Raw genomic sequence first — 16399 nt, forward strand, 5'->3', positions numbered from 1 at the left:
CACGCAGGCAGAGAAATGCCTATTGAATGTATTTGAACAGCAGGATCAATTCTGACTAGTGTTAACATTATTTAGGTCTTTTGTACCTTGATATATATTTCACACAACATATTTAACCTGAATTAATTCATTTTCTGGGTTCATCACATGCTAAACCATAAACTAACAATGCTAGGGTTGGGGTTAGGGTTAGTCTATGATTTAGCATATTGTCAACCCAGAAAATGGATTAATTCAGGTTAAATATGTTGTGTGAAACCAGACAACTTGTTTGGAAATATGTTAGATCAAAATCGGAAAGAAAGAATTTTATTTATATTTTGTGGCAGAATCTGAATGTCAATATGTACTAACTTAATTTCAAGAAACACTCAAGCATGGATAATTAAGAAAACCTTGTGAGATCAAAAAGGGGCAAGGCAAGAATGCCCTTTATCTTAGCTTTTGTTCATTCCAGCTCTTGAAATATTGATTAGAGATATAAGGCAGGATGAGAGAATTGCTGGAATGGAGAGTGAAAGGGAAGGACATACGCAGATGGTAGGATGATGATTCTGAAAAAATTCCCTGAATAGAGATATTAATGGAAAAATTAAAAGATTTTGGTGTGTTAGCTGGTTTTAAAATTAATGGTCAAAAGATAAAGATGTTAACAACAACAAAAAGAAGCAAATGGAAGACCAAATATAAAGGATGGAAAAAACTAGTTTTAAGTTAAAAGGAAAAAAAGGATTTGATTACTAGAAATGCTAAAATATGTAAAGAAAGCATCCTGATGCATCTTTAGAGAGGATAAAATATAAATACATTTATAAATTCTGTAAAGAAAATTGGAAACTGCTTTTTAATATCTTTTTCTTTCTTGTCCTCTTTTTTTGTTTATTATTTTTCTTTTACTTTACTTTTATATTCGCTTTTCTTTAAATTCATACTGTTTTTATTCTGTTAACATTTTCTTTAATAAAAATTCATTTAAAAACGTGAACTTAGTTGCAAAGTTACTTCAATGGCCCTCCTTACTCTACATCAGGGAGGCTCAGGGGCTAGAATGTTGAGCTTGTCGATCAAAAGGTTGGCAGCTCAGTGGTTCGAATCCCTAGTGCTGCCGTGTAACGGGGTGAGTTCCCGTTACTTGTCCCAGCTTCTGCCAACCTAGTAGTTTCGAAAGCACGTAAAAATGCAAGTAGAAAAAATAGGGACCACCTTTGGTGGGAAGGTAACAGCGTTCCATGTGCCTTTGGCGTTGAGTCATGCCGGCCACATGACCATGGAGATGTCTTCGGACAGCGCTGGCTCTTCAGTTTTGAAACGGAGATGAGCACCACCCCCTAGAGTCGGCAATGACTAGCACGTATGTGCGAAGGGAACCTTTACCTTTACCTTTACTCTACATCAAAACCTCATTCCTCTACTTGAATAGATTTAACAAATTAATGCCAGCAAACCTATCAATTAAAAGATATAATTTGTTTTGCTGAAAAAGGAAAAGAGAGAAGGAGAAAAAAATAAATAAAGAATGGACTAAGGAAACAATAGTAATTCCATAAAAGTCAAAAGAAATGTAAATCTGGACTTAATAAGCTCTCAGAAGGGAGGGTAATAAAGGAATCTTCTTCAGTTCTCACCAACAAAATATAAGAACAAAAATTCAATAAATATGTCGCTTTTAAATGCACTGAAGGAATAATGATGCTGAAAAACTCAGCAATGGAGAAATGGAATGGAGAGTTTTTGTACAAGACAAGTGAAGCTAATTAGTGAGAAACAACAGATACATGTTAAAACAGGAAGATTCAGGGAAATCCTTCAGACTGCAAGCTCCTTAGTGTTTAGAAGACTGTTAGCATTGTGAAAGCATTTGGCTGTTAATAGCAATAAGGAGACACCTGGAACAAATCAGTAGGGAGAGGGGAGTCTATGACAATTTGCCATGGCCAACTCACTGCAGGGCAACTCGCTGTGGGACAAGAGTTACACACACACACAGTCGTGTCCCACTCCTCCGCTGACAGCCGGGTCAGGGAAATCCGAATCAGGTGTGCCTCTGCAGCTCTGCCAAAGTCCTAGCAAAGTCCTCAGGGCAGGCAGGAGACCAGAAAGTGACTTCAGCAAGATATGTTTAGACTTTGCCTGACTCAGAGACTGCCAGAAAGCAGATCCTTTATATAGGCCATGGGGTGTGGCTCCATGACTCAGCACTTATCCAGGCCTGCCCCTCCCTTCCTTCTGACGCCGCCGCCTATCAATTCTTCTGAAGTGAGGGTCACTCCAGTCGGCAGCTGTTGGTAATAAACCTCCCTCAGGCTCACATGCTGTGGGGGAGGGGGAGGGGTCTAGTTGCTCCGTTTGCCTGGGCATGGAGCCAGGGCTGGGGCCGGGAGGCATACTAGGACATTCTTCTTCAGCGTTCGGAAGCAGATAAGAAGACCCCGGCTGCGCTGAGAGCGGGCAAGACACAACACATACGTGTGGGGTGGGGGTGGGTGTTTGTGGGTGTGTAGGTGTTTGTGTGTGTGTGAATGGCAAAAATTAAAATTAATTTTAATTTTAAACAACTAAATATAATTGTTAAATTGTCCCGCAGCAAGTTGGCCGTGGTGAGTTGTCCTGCAGTGAGTTTTCCCTGGTGATTTGGCTGCAGTAAGTTGGCTGTGGCATGTTGATCAGGGCGAGTTGGTCACAGCGAGTTGGCTGTGGCAAGTTTTCCCATTCTGGGAAGAGGCAGCTGGGAAGAAGGAAAGAGAAAACACTGTTGTTTTCCACAGAGATGGACTTTTTTCTGCCCCATCCTTCTTTGTTATGCTACTTGAAAAGTATAAATCATAGAAGCTATTTACAGTACAGATCTTCTGTAGTTACCATAGTAAACTGACTTCTTCAGTTTAGGTTGTATTTGGTAGCAGCAGCCAGAATTTGGATGAAATGTGCATGGCTTCCTTTCATCTCTCATTTTAAAAAAAGAATTAGATTCTACCAAATCCATAGGAGGTCACTGATCCTCCTCCTTCTCCTCCCACCCCCTACAAATCTTGAAAAGAAAGTTCAAATAGCTTCTTAAATTGGCAAATGTTATGCATCCAGATATAAATCCTGAGCTGAAGAGTCAGCTAGAAGATTTCCAGGGTCCCTTTGAAATGACACAACTCTAAAATGCAATAATTGACACTGGATTAATTCATTTAATTCATGGTTTTAGCTATGGAAATCCTCCAACATAGGTGCCTGGCTGTGATGTGAATACTTTCCTGCTTCTGCTTTCTGGTATTTTTTCATCAACGTATTATTATCTTTTAGGCACCAATCCCTGCAGTAAAAGAATATTAAAATTCTAGTAAGCCTGAACCAGTTTGGAGGAAGTACCTAAGGGCTAAGTGTTATTATCAGCTATTCAGTATTGCCTGTATAAAAAAGTGAGGTCCTGATTGCTTGATTGCAATACCTTGTCTCTACAATTTTTATGTAAAAACTGAAACCTCATAATATTAAACAGAACAAATAAATAGGCAAGCATTCCTCTAAAACCAAGTTGAAATTATTCACATGCAGAGCATTGCTTTATCGTGCAACAAGCTCGATATTAAACTGGCTCAGAGTCTTACCTGGCTTCAGGTGAGCAAATGGGATTTCTCCTGTTAACAGTTCCCAGAGACACAAGGCATAGCTGAAAACATCAGCTTTTATGGTGTACCGTGTGCACTGTGTGAATACTTCAGGGGCCATCCAGCGCAGATTCTATATATCAAGACAACATCAATAATGCAATATCTGTATGTTAGATTTCTTCACAAGAGAGCCCATTTCTTCTCTCTTTTATTTCTGTTTGTTTTCTGGCACTATGTTAACGAAATAATTCCACGAACGAAAGGAAAGAATAGTGATTGGGTTGTTTCCATATTAACATGTAGCGAAGGCATTATAGATTGCATTTTGAGATTTATGGCCTGCAAAACACCAGAACAATTTTCATTGTGCATGTTTCTACTCTGAAATTACAACTTTACAGAAGACTGTCTGAAATCAGTTTTGCAATATGTCTGGGTATGGAGGAGCAACATGTATACTGTGACAAACGTAGTGCAGTAATAAGCACTGAATTTACGAACGATTGAATTCTATGGTCTCTCTTCTTGTATGCGCAGCTTACTGAAGGTTCACCACCAGTTTCAGGTTTCTTTGTCCCTTTTCAGGCCTTGGAAATACGGACTGTGCTTCTGAGCAGCTCAGTACTCCGAACGAGCCTCTGGTTTGATTCTTTGCATTTGAGGATGGCATCGGCAGCCCCATTTACAATGAGTAAAAGTGGTTCGTGTTTCACGACCATTCGTTTAGCGATTGTTCAGAGTTACAACGATGCTGAATGAATGATAGTTACCCCAGATAGATCCTTAAAGTTATAGCTGTTGCAGCGTCCACATGGTCGTGGGATAAAAAATTTGGGTGCTTGGCAGTCTTCCACATTTATGACCATGGCATGCCCTTCAACTCTTACCTATCTCCTGCTCATCTGTTGCTTTTTTTGGGGGGTAGGTGGGCTGTCAGCTGGGATTGTTGAGGGTGGCAGAGTGCACGGCAGTCAAAACAGCAGAGATTGAGAGAGATACATGAAGGGGAGGTGAGCAAGGCATGTCAGGAGAAGCATGAAGTCCTTGCCTAACGATGGCATGGTTGAAAATCTGGCCAAATGATTGTAATCTGGAAACTGCTGTCACTAAACAGTGTTGTTGTGTGATGTTTTGCCTAATCACAGGCTTCACTTAGTGACCAAAACCCCAGTCCAATTAGGATCATTAAGTGAGGACTACCTGTAATGGCAAAGATCACAATTCTTCGGATTTGAAAGAAGCCTTACTAAGATATTTATATAGTGATAGAAATGAGGAAATTTTTAGAGAGGCCTGTATTAGTGAATTGGGCTAGAAAAATTTGAAAATAATACCCATAGTGGCAATCAGCATGCTTAGGGACATCTTCAGTAAGGTTAATCTGTGGGGTTCCACCAACTACAACTCAGATCTCCCCTCTTGGGCAATTGTTTCCCATTCTATTTTGCAAAGACAATTTGAGAAAAGGGACTTTCTCAGAATGGCACCAAATTTGCAAGCTGTCTGAGGATTCTCAGTATAAAACTCAACTTTTGTCTCACAAGAGTTCTTCATGAAAGCTTGGAAAGAATAAAACAATTACAATATAAGCAGGAGTGGGCAGGAAGCTAGTCCACCAAGAGTTACAATTTGTTTCTGAACTAAAGTTGCCAATATAAGCTAATATTAGGGTATGCACTGACGCAGACTAGAACCCATTGCTGCATGCAAAGCAGAAAGAACATTTTTTGCTCAATAAACTTTGTCGCTCTCAAGCAGTCTACCGAAAATTAATGTGGACAAGAAACAATGGAACACACTATCAATATACTGTAACTTGGACTAATATACAGTATATACGTATATTATATATAGAACACACACACACAGACACACTCAAACACATGAAAATGTTAAAGAGAAAAAAAAAAGACAAACCCCAGGTTGCTTTGTCATGTTGTCCTCATCCAGAGACTGCAAAAATCTTGATTCTACGATTAAAAATTAAAGCAAAAACAAAGGGAGGAGAGTATTTAAATCAATATTAGTTGATTTAATCTGAACTTAGTTCAGATAAGCAAGTGGAAAAAAGAATAAGCGGCTACGTGTTTCCCCGAAAATAAGAGCCTGTCTTATATTTTTTTGAACCCTGAAATAAGCGCTTGGCCTTATTCCATGCGCTCAAAACCCGACTGGGCTTATTATCAGGGGATGTCTTATTTGGTGGGAAACAGGGTATATGAAAACAAAACAGAAATGCAGTAATACCATAGCTGAGCATCCAAGTGATTGGTTTCGTGAAGCATAACAATAACTTTGTAAAAACACACATTTTTATTTGAATATTTCAGCATGCTTCCAAAGAATAAAAAAAATATCAGGTGTTTCAATTATTTAACAATGCTGCACATGGCAACTTCTAAATGCAGAAAACCCTGTACAGGTTTTTTTCTTTATTTTTGAATTTTTAAAGGCTTTTTGCTTTAAGCACAAGGCTCTTTTACACAAACACCTACAATTAAGAGTTGCTAGATGGAAATATTGTATCTTTGCAATCATGAGTCAATCACAGGACAAAGAATCAGTGGCATTTTGCAGACCTCACTTTTCCAGAAATACCATTTGTACCAACCTGTCATGTACCACCTGTCATGGACTTCAAGGGTTAGAGGTACATTTATTTTATTTATTTTATTTTATTAAATTTTTATACCGCCCTTCTCCCGAAGGACTCAGGGCGGTGTACAGCCAGAATAAAATACAAAATATATACAATTAAAACGTATTAAAATATAGCAATTACTAAACGGCTGATAGTTAAAATGAATTAAAATTTAAAATATTAATAAAACCCCAATATAAAACCAAACTATTATGCCAGTAGGGGTGGGTGCTTCTGCAAAATATCTCCTGCTGCTAAACTGATGACTCACCAAAGCCAATTATTTAGAAGTTGACCTGTGACAATGTACTCAAAATTCCGAAGAGTCCATCCACCCATGCAAAGTCATTATGTCATCTTGTGTTTTTTTTTTACAGAGCATGGAAAAATGTACTGTGATTTTTTTTAAAAAAAAATCCATTTTTTTTACCTCCAAAATCAGCAACAACAGCATGGCCATCTTCATACAAGAGAATATTGTGACTGTGGAGAAAAAATATTTTTATATATGTTTGATTAGACATAGAGAAATATAGTAATAATCTATGCACGAGTTTATGTCATGCTCTCATATATTATGTCTAAGCAGTGTTTTCCTTTTGTTTTTAATCAAGTAGCCCTTAAGGATCTTGCTAACAGTTAAACACACATACACAAACACATGTAAAACCATTGTGTCTTTCTGTATCTGATTGTATACACCCACACATACACATACATGAAAGGTTGACAGCTTAGGAAGTCCAAATGTCAGAGTAATTCTTTAATTAGTAAGTAGAACAAGTATATTGCCTAATTAGTGGAAGATCATCTGTAACAGTCTTATTAATTATGTGACAGCATTACCTAGAAGGAATGAAGAAGCTGACATTTGGGGACTGAACTCAGTGATAACATTTCAATAAAATCAGAAGACCTGATTATCCTCTCAGTTAAGCTCCACTCAGCTAAAATGAGCCACTCCTAAATTACAATGGGATAAATGAATGCAAAGAGGAAAAAAGTGCAGAATCCAGCTGTGAGCAGACTACTGCCAACACCTATAAAAGCTTCTTAAGGAGAAGGCTATTTAGAGCTGTTTTCAAAAGACTAAATTCTCTTTGAAAACTTGACTTAATTTCACAGACTCTCATCATACATTCCCACATTCCTGGTATTCAAACCCCACCCCCCCTTTGTATAAAAGAACTATGAAGGATTTACATGGATCTTACCTCTTCATGACAAGGTAATCTTTAAAATCATTACAGCTACCCCCCCCCTGGGGAGAATAGCCTTCAGAAGAACTCTCATTTATAATGATGGAACCTTCTCCAATACATGCAGAAAGATTTTTTAGCTCTGGAATGGCTTGATTGCATTGGCAGATGCTAGCAAAAGAGCTTAATGAGTATTGCGCACCTGCCTACTAGATTTCTTTCAGTGCATTATGTGCTCCACGTGAGAGAATATTAAAATCTCAATTGTGTGGAGAAAAAGGAAATATTCATGTCAAAACCAAATCTGCAATAGATCAGTACGTCAGTCGGGACGAGATTCAAACTCTCAGGATATTTCAAACATTTGCAAATGAGGGAAAAGGACCAGTCTTTTGGTTACCTGCACCCCCACTAAAACATGCAAACAGCAGCATAATATATTCATAAGATGCCGTAAGAGTTTAGGGTTACCCAGAATTAATGCAACTACATCAATGGAATTCAAGGAATGAACTAGTCCTTCAATTCTATCTGCGTTTATGTCTTCTCAGATGTTTTATTCTCATATATTCAGATACAATTGCTTAGCTGAAGAATAAAATAAATCCCTGCAATATCCTTACCTCCACAAAGCTGAAAGTCTACAGAGCTGTGGTTATCCCTTTTTTTTTTCTTATATGAATGTGACTCCTGGACTCTGTACCAAAGATACATCAAACAACTGGAGAAATTTCACATGTGTGCTCTCTGCTCTACCTTCACCATTGGTTGGCAAGGTCAGGTCTCCAGCCTGGAGGACCTGGACCATGTGGGCTCCACCAGCATTGAGTTCCTGATTATCAAAACTCAGATCAGATGGGAAACATCATCAGAATGAATGACCGCCATATGCTTCGCCAGTTGCTCTATAGTGTACTGGAGTTTGGGAAGAGATCTGAGAGTCAACCACAGAAGCATCACAAAATCCTGGGGGAGAAACCCTATGCCACTGTGTCATCCACTCAAGGGAACTAGAAGCTGCAGCTGCTGACAAAACCCACTGGTGAGCTCTGTGCTATGAAGCCTCCACCAGCTTTGAAGACAGACATCACTACAAACTGATAGGAAAACCATGAGTGGCATCACAGAATAAAACTCACAGTTATTACAACAATGGTCATTCAGTGCCCCCATTGTGTTATATTCTACACTCTCAGACTGAGACTGTAGAGCCACTCCCATGTCCACAGATGAATTGCATATGTGAAGCTTGAAATGTATCTTCTTCAAACCCAAATGATTACCATTGGTGTGAATGCATTTTCATATCACATTTTTAGGTATGTCTATCTATCCATAGTCACATAGTCACTGCATAATGTTTGGCGGTTAAATAAATTTAAAATACATTTTTTAATATTGAGTTCTGTCTTCAATATATCCTAAATCAAATATTTCTAATATATTGTGAATCTTAGTCTTTTGTCTGTTTTACTCACCTCTTCTTGCTGAAACCTAAAATGGCATCTCTGCCACCATAGACATTTGATGGTTCAGATATTTGACAAATTTTGCCTTCCTCATTACTTTCAATTCCTAGCTATGTTTACTGCATACATATCCCCCTTTTTCTGTTTTAAATGTATGGCTGTTTTTGAATGCTGTCCCTCAAAAATTTCTGACTTCAGATCTTCCCTTGTCCTTGATCACACATTCTGTTTACTCTCGTTCCTATTAATTGGCCAGCTTGACAGGGCACAGATATTTAATATTAGGCGAGATTCGAGCTTCTAGTTTTGATAGGGCTTTGGTAGCCAAGGAGACTGCATTCTGACTGGATGCATATGTTAGCTGCAGTATTGTAGCAGCGGGAGGCCCCAAATAGTTACTTGTAAAACGATTCCCATCCTACTTCACGATTGCCAAAAAGATACTGAAATGAAGCAAATAAATAGAAGATGTGAACAATGGCAGATCTCACTAACATGGGATGCTTTTAAAGATAAGCCTAATCACCACAATCCAATTTAAGAAAAGCACAGCTTCTCCCTGCTTCTGCCTGATTAAATTTAGCCTGTTTTTCTAATGAATCAACAAGGTTTGTTTTTCCGTGCCAAGTTATTCTTCCCCTCATTTTCAGTTTTTGTAGCCCTTTCTCTTTTTCCTTCTTGGTAGAGCTTCACTTCTTAAGATATGTCATTTTTAAAACTCTCCTAGAAAGAAAGAAAAATGCACATATATGTAGGTGGGTTTCAGCAGGTTCTGACCAGTTCTGGAGAACCGTTAGAGGAAATTTTGAGTAGTTTGGAGAACCAGTAGTAAAAATTCTGACTGGCCCATCTAAATCCCCATCTATTCTCTGCCTCCCAAATCCCAGCTGATCGGGAGAATATGGGGATTTTGCAGTATCTTTCCCTTGGAATGGGGATGGAATGGAGGTTTTACAGTGTCCTTCCCCTGCCATGCCCCCAAGCCATGCCCACCAAGCCATGCCATGCCATGCCCACCAAGCCACACCCACAGAACCAGTAATAAAAATTTTTGAAACCCACCACTGATGGGTGCTTAGGTGTGAAAGTGCGTTCTGTGACAGAATAGTTTGAATGAAATGGATACTATATAACTTTATCACTACTAGAGACTAACAATTCAGAACATGTTTTGATAATGTTTGCAAGAGATGTTCTCAGCGATAATTACAAGGAGGGCCAAAATAAACAAGATGGATGCACCAATGCATTATTAGAAAGGGGTGGGGCTTCTATCTTGATGCCATGACTACCACCTTGCCACCTTCCTTCTGGCCTATGAGGCTTCTGGCTATTATTCTCAATTAATCTTACCCTAAATAGCATCTCTATATTTCCAATCTATGAACCCTATAATACAGCATTAATATGAAAATAAATTGTTTTTGTCCACTTTGATTTGCCACATTTCTACCCTATATCTCTTGATAACCATACAAGAGAGATAGAAAGTAGAAAGACAGAATCAACTTCTTTTTGCTATATTCATTATATTTCATAATTTTAAAAAATTCTCATCCCTTCCATTAATATCCTAGTCCATTTTCATTTCAAAAAGTGCTTCTATCTCTAATATGATTGCTATTTCCTGTATATTTTCCAATGTTTCTGTTAAGTCCTCGCGGCTACGTCCTGTCTGCCTCAGCAAAGCTGGTTAGCCGCGCGCTGATTGGATAAAGCGCAGGCAACAAGAAAAGCGGGAACCAGGAAGAGCTGTGATTGGTTCCCCTCTTGACAGCTCCTGTTTTGTGTAGCTGTCAAGGCAAGCGCTCGCCTCAGAAGTTGTTGTGACTCGTTTGGAACGGTTAGAAATGTAAGTTGAGTTAACTGAATGCCAATAAAGAGAAGTTGTGGCAGCCTCGCCTTTGTCCTTACTCGGATCTAACACTGGCGACGAAGGTGGGATCCTACCGACGTTAAAAGATCCGAGCTACAGACAGAGAAGGAAGCGCCTGGCGAAGCCAAATACCACGCGGCAAGAGAGACGCCCGACTCACGTTAGTTATGGCTAGTGCATTACCTATCTTTCCGCCGTTCGTTCCTTCGTCCGAGAAGTGGGACGAGTACATTGAGAGGTTCGAGTGTGCCCTGCACGCCAATAATCTCGCGGACTTGTCCGGCGCGAGGAAACGGGGCTATTTCCTAAGCTCATGCGGCAGCGAAGTGTTCAGTACCGCTCGAGCTCTCGCTGCCCCACAGCTAGTTTTTGACTTAACCTGGGAAGCACTGGTGGAAAAATTAAAGAATCACTACGCGCCCGCCCCCTCCCGAATTGCCCGCAGACACGCATTCCGGCATTGCATGCAAAAGGAAGGACAATCAATTAATGCTTATATGGCTTCCTTAAGATTGGCTGCCCTCCAATGTGAGTTTAGAGATTTTCTGGATGACATGCTGTTAGACCAGTTGGTCTGTGGCGTCCGAGACATAAGGCTCCAACGGCGCCTCCTGGCACGGAACGATTTAGATCTCCCGATGGCCTTATCCGAGGCTAGAGCTGCAGAACTAGCCGATGACTCGGCCGCTGAGCTCCAGCGGCACCAGAGGGGACACCTAGCAAGCGATCGCCCCCTGGGAGTCCACCATGAAGATGATACTCAGGGGCTCGTCGGACGAAGACGCGGCGTGTGCCGCCTGAAGCTCCGCCAGAGGCGGCGAGAGGGTCACCGACAAGCGCCTGCCAAATCCTTGCATGGGTTGTGGTGGAGACCACGCTAGAGGCGACTGCAAATTCAAAACAGCTGTTTGTCGCCGCTGCGGGAAACGGGGACACCTGGCACGGGTGTGCAGGGCAACCCTGCCGTCCAGCGACAACACCCCGGAGCAAGCCAAGTCGCTGAACCCAACCCGGAGACCGATGCCACGTCAACGTGCCTATTTTACCGCTTCCGATTCAACCGACGATGTCGTCAGTTTCGCCTCCTCCACAACACCTACCACCAAAATCCACCTGACGGTACAGCTCGAAGGGGCACGGTGCAGCATGGAAGTGGATACCGGCTCGTCGCGCTCCCTTATTGCCTGGTCTACCCTGAAACAACTAGTTCCGGAGTTGGAAAAGGGATCTCTCAAGCCCTGCTCAGTGACATTACGAGACTATCAAGGGAAAGCAATCCCAACCTTGGGCATGGGCAGGTTCCGGGTGGCATACCAGAAATTCGAGGGCAGATTACCACTGATCGTTGTTAAAAGTGCCTTGCCAACCCTACTAGGGCTGGATTGGTTCGCTGCCCTTGGCCTAAACGTGGCAGGTGTCCATGCCACGTCCCTTGACATGCCGTCAGCATTGGCCAGCGAATTCGCTGACGTGTTTGAAGACTCCCTGGGTAAATATAATGGAACACCAGTGTCATTTCAGCTTGATCCCCAGGTGCAACCCATTAGATTGAAGCCAAGGCGGGTCCCTTTAGCACTCCGACCGAGGGTAGACGAACAACTGGACAAACTGATAGCCCAGGGTATTCTGGTTCCCATCGATCACGCTAAATGGGAAACCCCAATCGTGACCCCCCTGAAGCCGGACGGATCCATACGGATCTGTGCGGACTACAAGGGAACAATAAATAAAGCGCTCCAAGCCAACCCGTACCCTGTCCCGGTAGTGCAGCATTTGCTCCACTCCCTGGGCCAAGGCCGGGTTTTTGCCAAATTGGATTTGGCACAGGCCTATCAACAGCTCCCGGTGGATGACGACACAGCTCTCGCTCAGACCATCGTCACCCACCGGGGAGCTTTCAAATGTACACGACTCCAGTTTGGAGTCAGTGTAGCGCCAGGAATATTCCAGGGACTTATGGAGCGGATGCTCCATGGTCTCCCAGGAGTTATTCCGTACTTTGATGACGTTCTGGTGTCTGGTAAAGACCTCCCAGAACTGGTCACCAAGGTGAGAGCTGTCTTAAGCCGGTTCCGCCAAGCGGGGTTGAAATTGAGGAAGGACAAATGTCATATCGGAGTGCCCCAAGTTGAATTCTTAGGGTTCCTTGTGGATGCCCATGGCATCCGTCCAACCCCCTCGAAAGTTGAAGCGATCCGAAGAGCCCCCACACCCAAGTCTAAGGCCGAGCTCCAAGCCTTCTTGGGCCTGCTAAATTTTTATGCTATATTCCTTCCCCATAAGGCGACGGTGGCCGAGCCACTCCATCGCCTCCTAGATGCTGGCGCCACCTGGAATTGGTCTAGAGCCGCAGCAGCCTCTTTTGATGCTGTCAAACGGCTCCTGACTTCTTCCGCAGTCCTGGTGCAGTACAATGAAAGGCTCCCCCTAACACTCACTTGTGACGCGTCGCCGTATGGGGTTGGGGCTGTCCTCAGTCACCAATTTCCAAACGGGTCGGAGGCCCCCATAGCGTTTTATTCCCGCACCCTCTCTCCAGCTGAACGGAACTATAGTCAGCTGGATAGAGAGGCCCTTGCCATTGTCGCTGGAATCAAGAGATTCCACGACTATCTATATGGCCGTTTCTTTTCTCTGATCACTGACCATAAGCCATTGTTAGGATTGCTAGCCAGTGACCGCCCTACCCCGCAGATATTGTCACCGCATGGCACGGTGGACAGAATTCCTAGCGGCTTACTCTTACCAACTAAAATACAAGCCGGGAAGTGCTATAGGACACGCAGATGCCCTCAGCCGCTGCCCCCTTCCTACGGGGGTCATCGACCCGTCCCCGTCCCTGCCTGTACTTCTAATAGAGGAGTCGAACTCCCCTATCTCAGCGCACGACGTCTCTCGAGAATCCGCTAAGGACCCAATCTTGGTACAGGTCCTCGACTGGGCCCGCAGGGGCTGGCCGAAAGGAACGGTGGGGCCGGAATTTCTGCCTTATACCCGCAGGCTAGGGGAATTGTCAGTGCATAAGGGTTGCCTACTCTGGGGGGGTCGAGTGGTGGTTCCTCCGGCCCTACGATCTCAAGTGCTAGAATGCCTACACATGGCCCACCCAGGTATAGGGAGAATGAAAGCCCTAGGTCGCAGCTATGTTTGGTGGCCGAAGCTAGACCAAGACATAGAAGCGTGGGTAGGACGTTGCCCGCAATGCCAGGGCTCCAGGGCTGCAGCCCCTGCCGCGCCGGTCCGGGAGTGGGAAACTCCCCGGGGACCGTGGGCTCGGATCCATTTGGATCTCGCCGGCCCTTTTCTCGGGAAAACGTTCTTAGTGGTGGTGGACGCATATTCTCAGTGGGTAGAATTGTTCCTAATGCAATCCACCACCATGGACTCTATAGTCCGGATCCTAGACAGGCTGTTTGCAACATTCGGACTCCCAGATGTGCTAGTCACAGATAATGGGCCCCAATTCTCCTCGGCGTCATTCCTACAATTTTTAGCAATCCACGGGGTTCGGCATGCCCCCACGGCCCCGGTCCACCCTGCGGCGGATGGCAGGGGAGAACGGGGCGTGGGGTCAGCCAAGGAGGCTTTAGGCCGCCTGGGCACCTCCAACTGGCAACAGAACATAAACAAATATTTAATGGCCCAACATACCACCCCATGCCAAGTGACTAAGATGAGCCCAGCAGAGTTGCTAATGGGACGACGATTGAGGACTGTCCTTGACCGTTTGCACCCCACTTACATGCCAGAAAAGCTCCAAGAGCCCAACATTAGAGCCCGAGCATTCAGTAATGGGGATCCTATATTTGCACAAAATTTCGGGGGAGACTCAAAATGGTTGCCGGGTCACATAATTCAAATAACTGGACCCTGCTCTTATAGGGTCCAGCTTCCAGACGGACGAGTGTGGCGGCGGCACATCAATCAATTAAGGCGCAGAATAGACGACGACGTGGACTGCCAACAACCCCAGTCGCCCACTCAGGCCGAGGTTGATACCCAATTAGAACCGCCAAGTGATCAGGCCCAGCCGACAATAAGGCCACTCAACACTGTCCCAACCAATCGACCACCACCGCGCCAGCCCGGAGCGTTCTCGGCGGATGACGTACCTGATTATCCATTGGGTCCGATCTCCGAAGGTCCGGCTCCTCCTTTGCCTATGCCATCATCGATAATCCTTCAGGGCCGGCCTCCAGCTCCTCCTTCGACCGCGCCACTTCCCGAACTGAGACGCTCGGGGCGGAGTCGGCGCCGGCCGGCGTATTTGGCCGACTACGCATGCGCGGTCCGGGGGTTGAGGGGTGTTAAGTCCTCGCGGCTACGTCCTGTCTGCCTCAGCAAAGCTGGTTAGCCGCGCGCTGATTGGATAAAGCGCAGGCAACAAGAAAAGCGGGAACCAGGAAGAGCTGTGATTGGTTCCCCTCTTGACAGCTCCTGTTTTGTGTAGCTGTCAAGGCAAGCGCTCGCCTCAGAAGTTGTTGTGACTCGTTTGGAACGGTTAGAAATGTAAGTTGAGTTAACTGAATGCCAATAAAGAGAAGTTGTGGCAGCCTCGCCTTTGTCCTTACTCGGATCTAACAGTTTCTATATTTTAGCAAGATTTTATTAGAGATCACCTTTCTGACAGTAAAGTCACAGGACTTCATTGCTCTTACCTAGGTTTTTTTTTTTTTTTTAAAAAAATACACGTACGTGTCTCTTTGTCCTTCTATTTATTTATCATCTTTCCCACCATCAAAATTTCACTTGAAAGCTCCAAACATATTGTAAATAGCATGAGTGGAAACAAATGCATTAACCATGCAGAGTGAGTAAAAACAAAATTGATTTCAATTAAATCTTTGAAACCATAGCAACAAGAAGCTCCTATAAAGGTAAAGAATAAGAGAACCCTAACTTTTTGTACACCTGTCAGTGCAGGTGTATTTAAGGCTTACTGCTAAATCTATTGGATTTGTCCTGTAACTACTGGGATTGAAGAGCTGAATTATGAGATTTGTTTTGTGGTTAAACCCATTTATTGAGGGTAACATGAACAAAAATGTTTTCCACTTTGCTTTCAGTTTACTGAACACTGGGGAATGCAAACGGAGGACTTATAATGCCCAGGAATAAATTTCATGAATGTCATTAATAGTAGCATATCTCCAAAAAGAGTTGTAAGTCTTGGGAAATAAGCTTTAGAGGACCTTCCCACAAAAGTCTTGGACCTTCTTGGAATATTGAGTTAAGAAAAGTACATATACAATGAACATAAAGTTTGTACTACTTTAATAATCTTAGCTATCTTCAAAAATCCCACAACTGTAGTTGAATGAAGATCTTCAGAAAGCCTACAGCAAATCATGATACCAAAATGGACACACATGAGCAGTTATATTATGCAAAGGCAGTAATCACAAATTTGTATCCCAATGTCTGACACAAGTACATACAGTAATTCATGACATTTGCATGACTTATATGTTGTTTGCATTTGCACATATTTCATGGTTTGGCCCCCTTCTTACTCTGCTAGCAAATGCCCTGCCTCTTTATAAATCTAGTTTTTTTGTTGGGGGGGGGGGCAACCATGGGAATTATATAAACTGTGGACTTCATCTCCCAGA

At 43.1% G+C, this 16399-nt stretch overlaps 1 protein-coding gene across 3 annotated transcripts in view; it reads right to left on the reverse strand.

Moving 5' to 3' along the window:
- Nucleotides 1–16399, reverse strand: part of TNNI3K (TNNI3 interacting kinase) — a 242231-nt gene that overhangs the window by 76025 nt on the left and 149807 nt on the right. For all 3 annotated transcript variants that reach the window (XM_058176427.1, XM_058176428.1, XM_058176429.1), the window contains exons 18-20: nt 6674–6726; nt 5520–5572; nt 3600–3732 (exon numbers count right to left, since the gene is read on the reverse strand). In XM_058176427.1, the coding sequence (XP_058032410.1) occupies nt 3600–3732; nt 5520–5572; nt 6674–6726 (239 nt within the window). The remainder of the gene's footprint in view (nt 1–3599; nt 3733–5519; nt 5573–6673; nt 6727–16399) is intronic.

Source organism: Ahaetulla prasina, chromosome 3 (assembly GCF_028640845.1).
Source record: "Ahaetulla prasina isolate Xishuangbanna chromosome 3, ASM2864084v1, whole genome shotgun sequence".
NCBI lineage: Eukaryota > Metazoa > Chordata > Lepidosauria > Squamata > Colubridae > Ahaetulla > Ahaetulla prasina.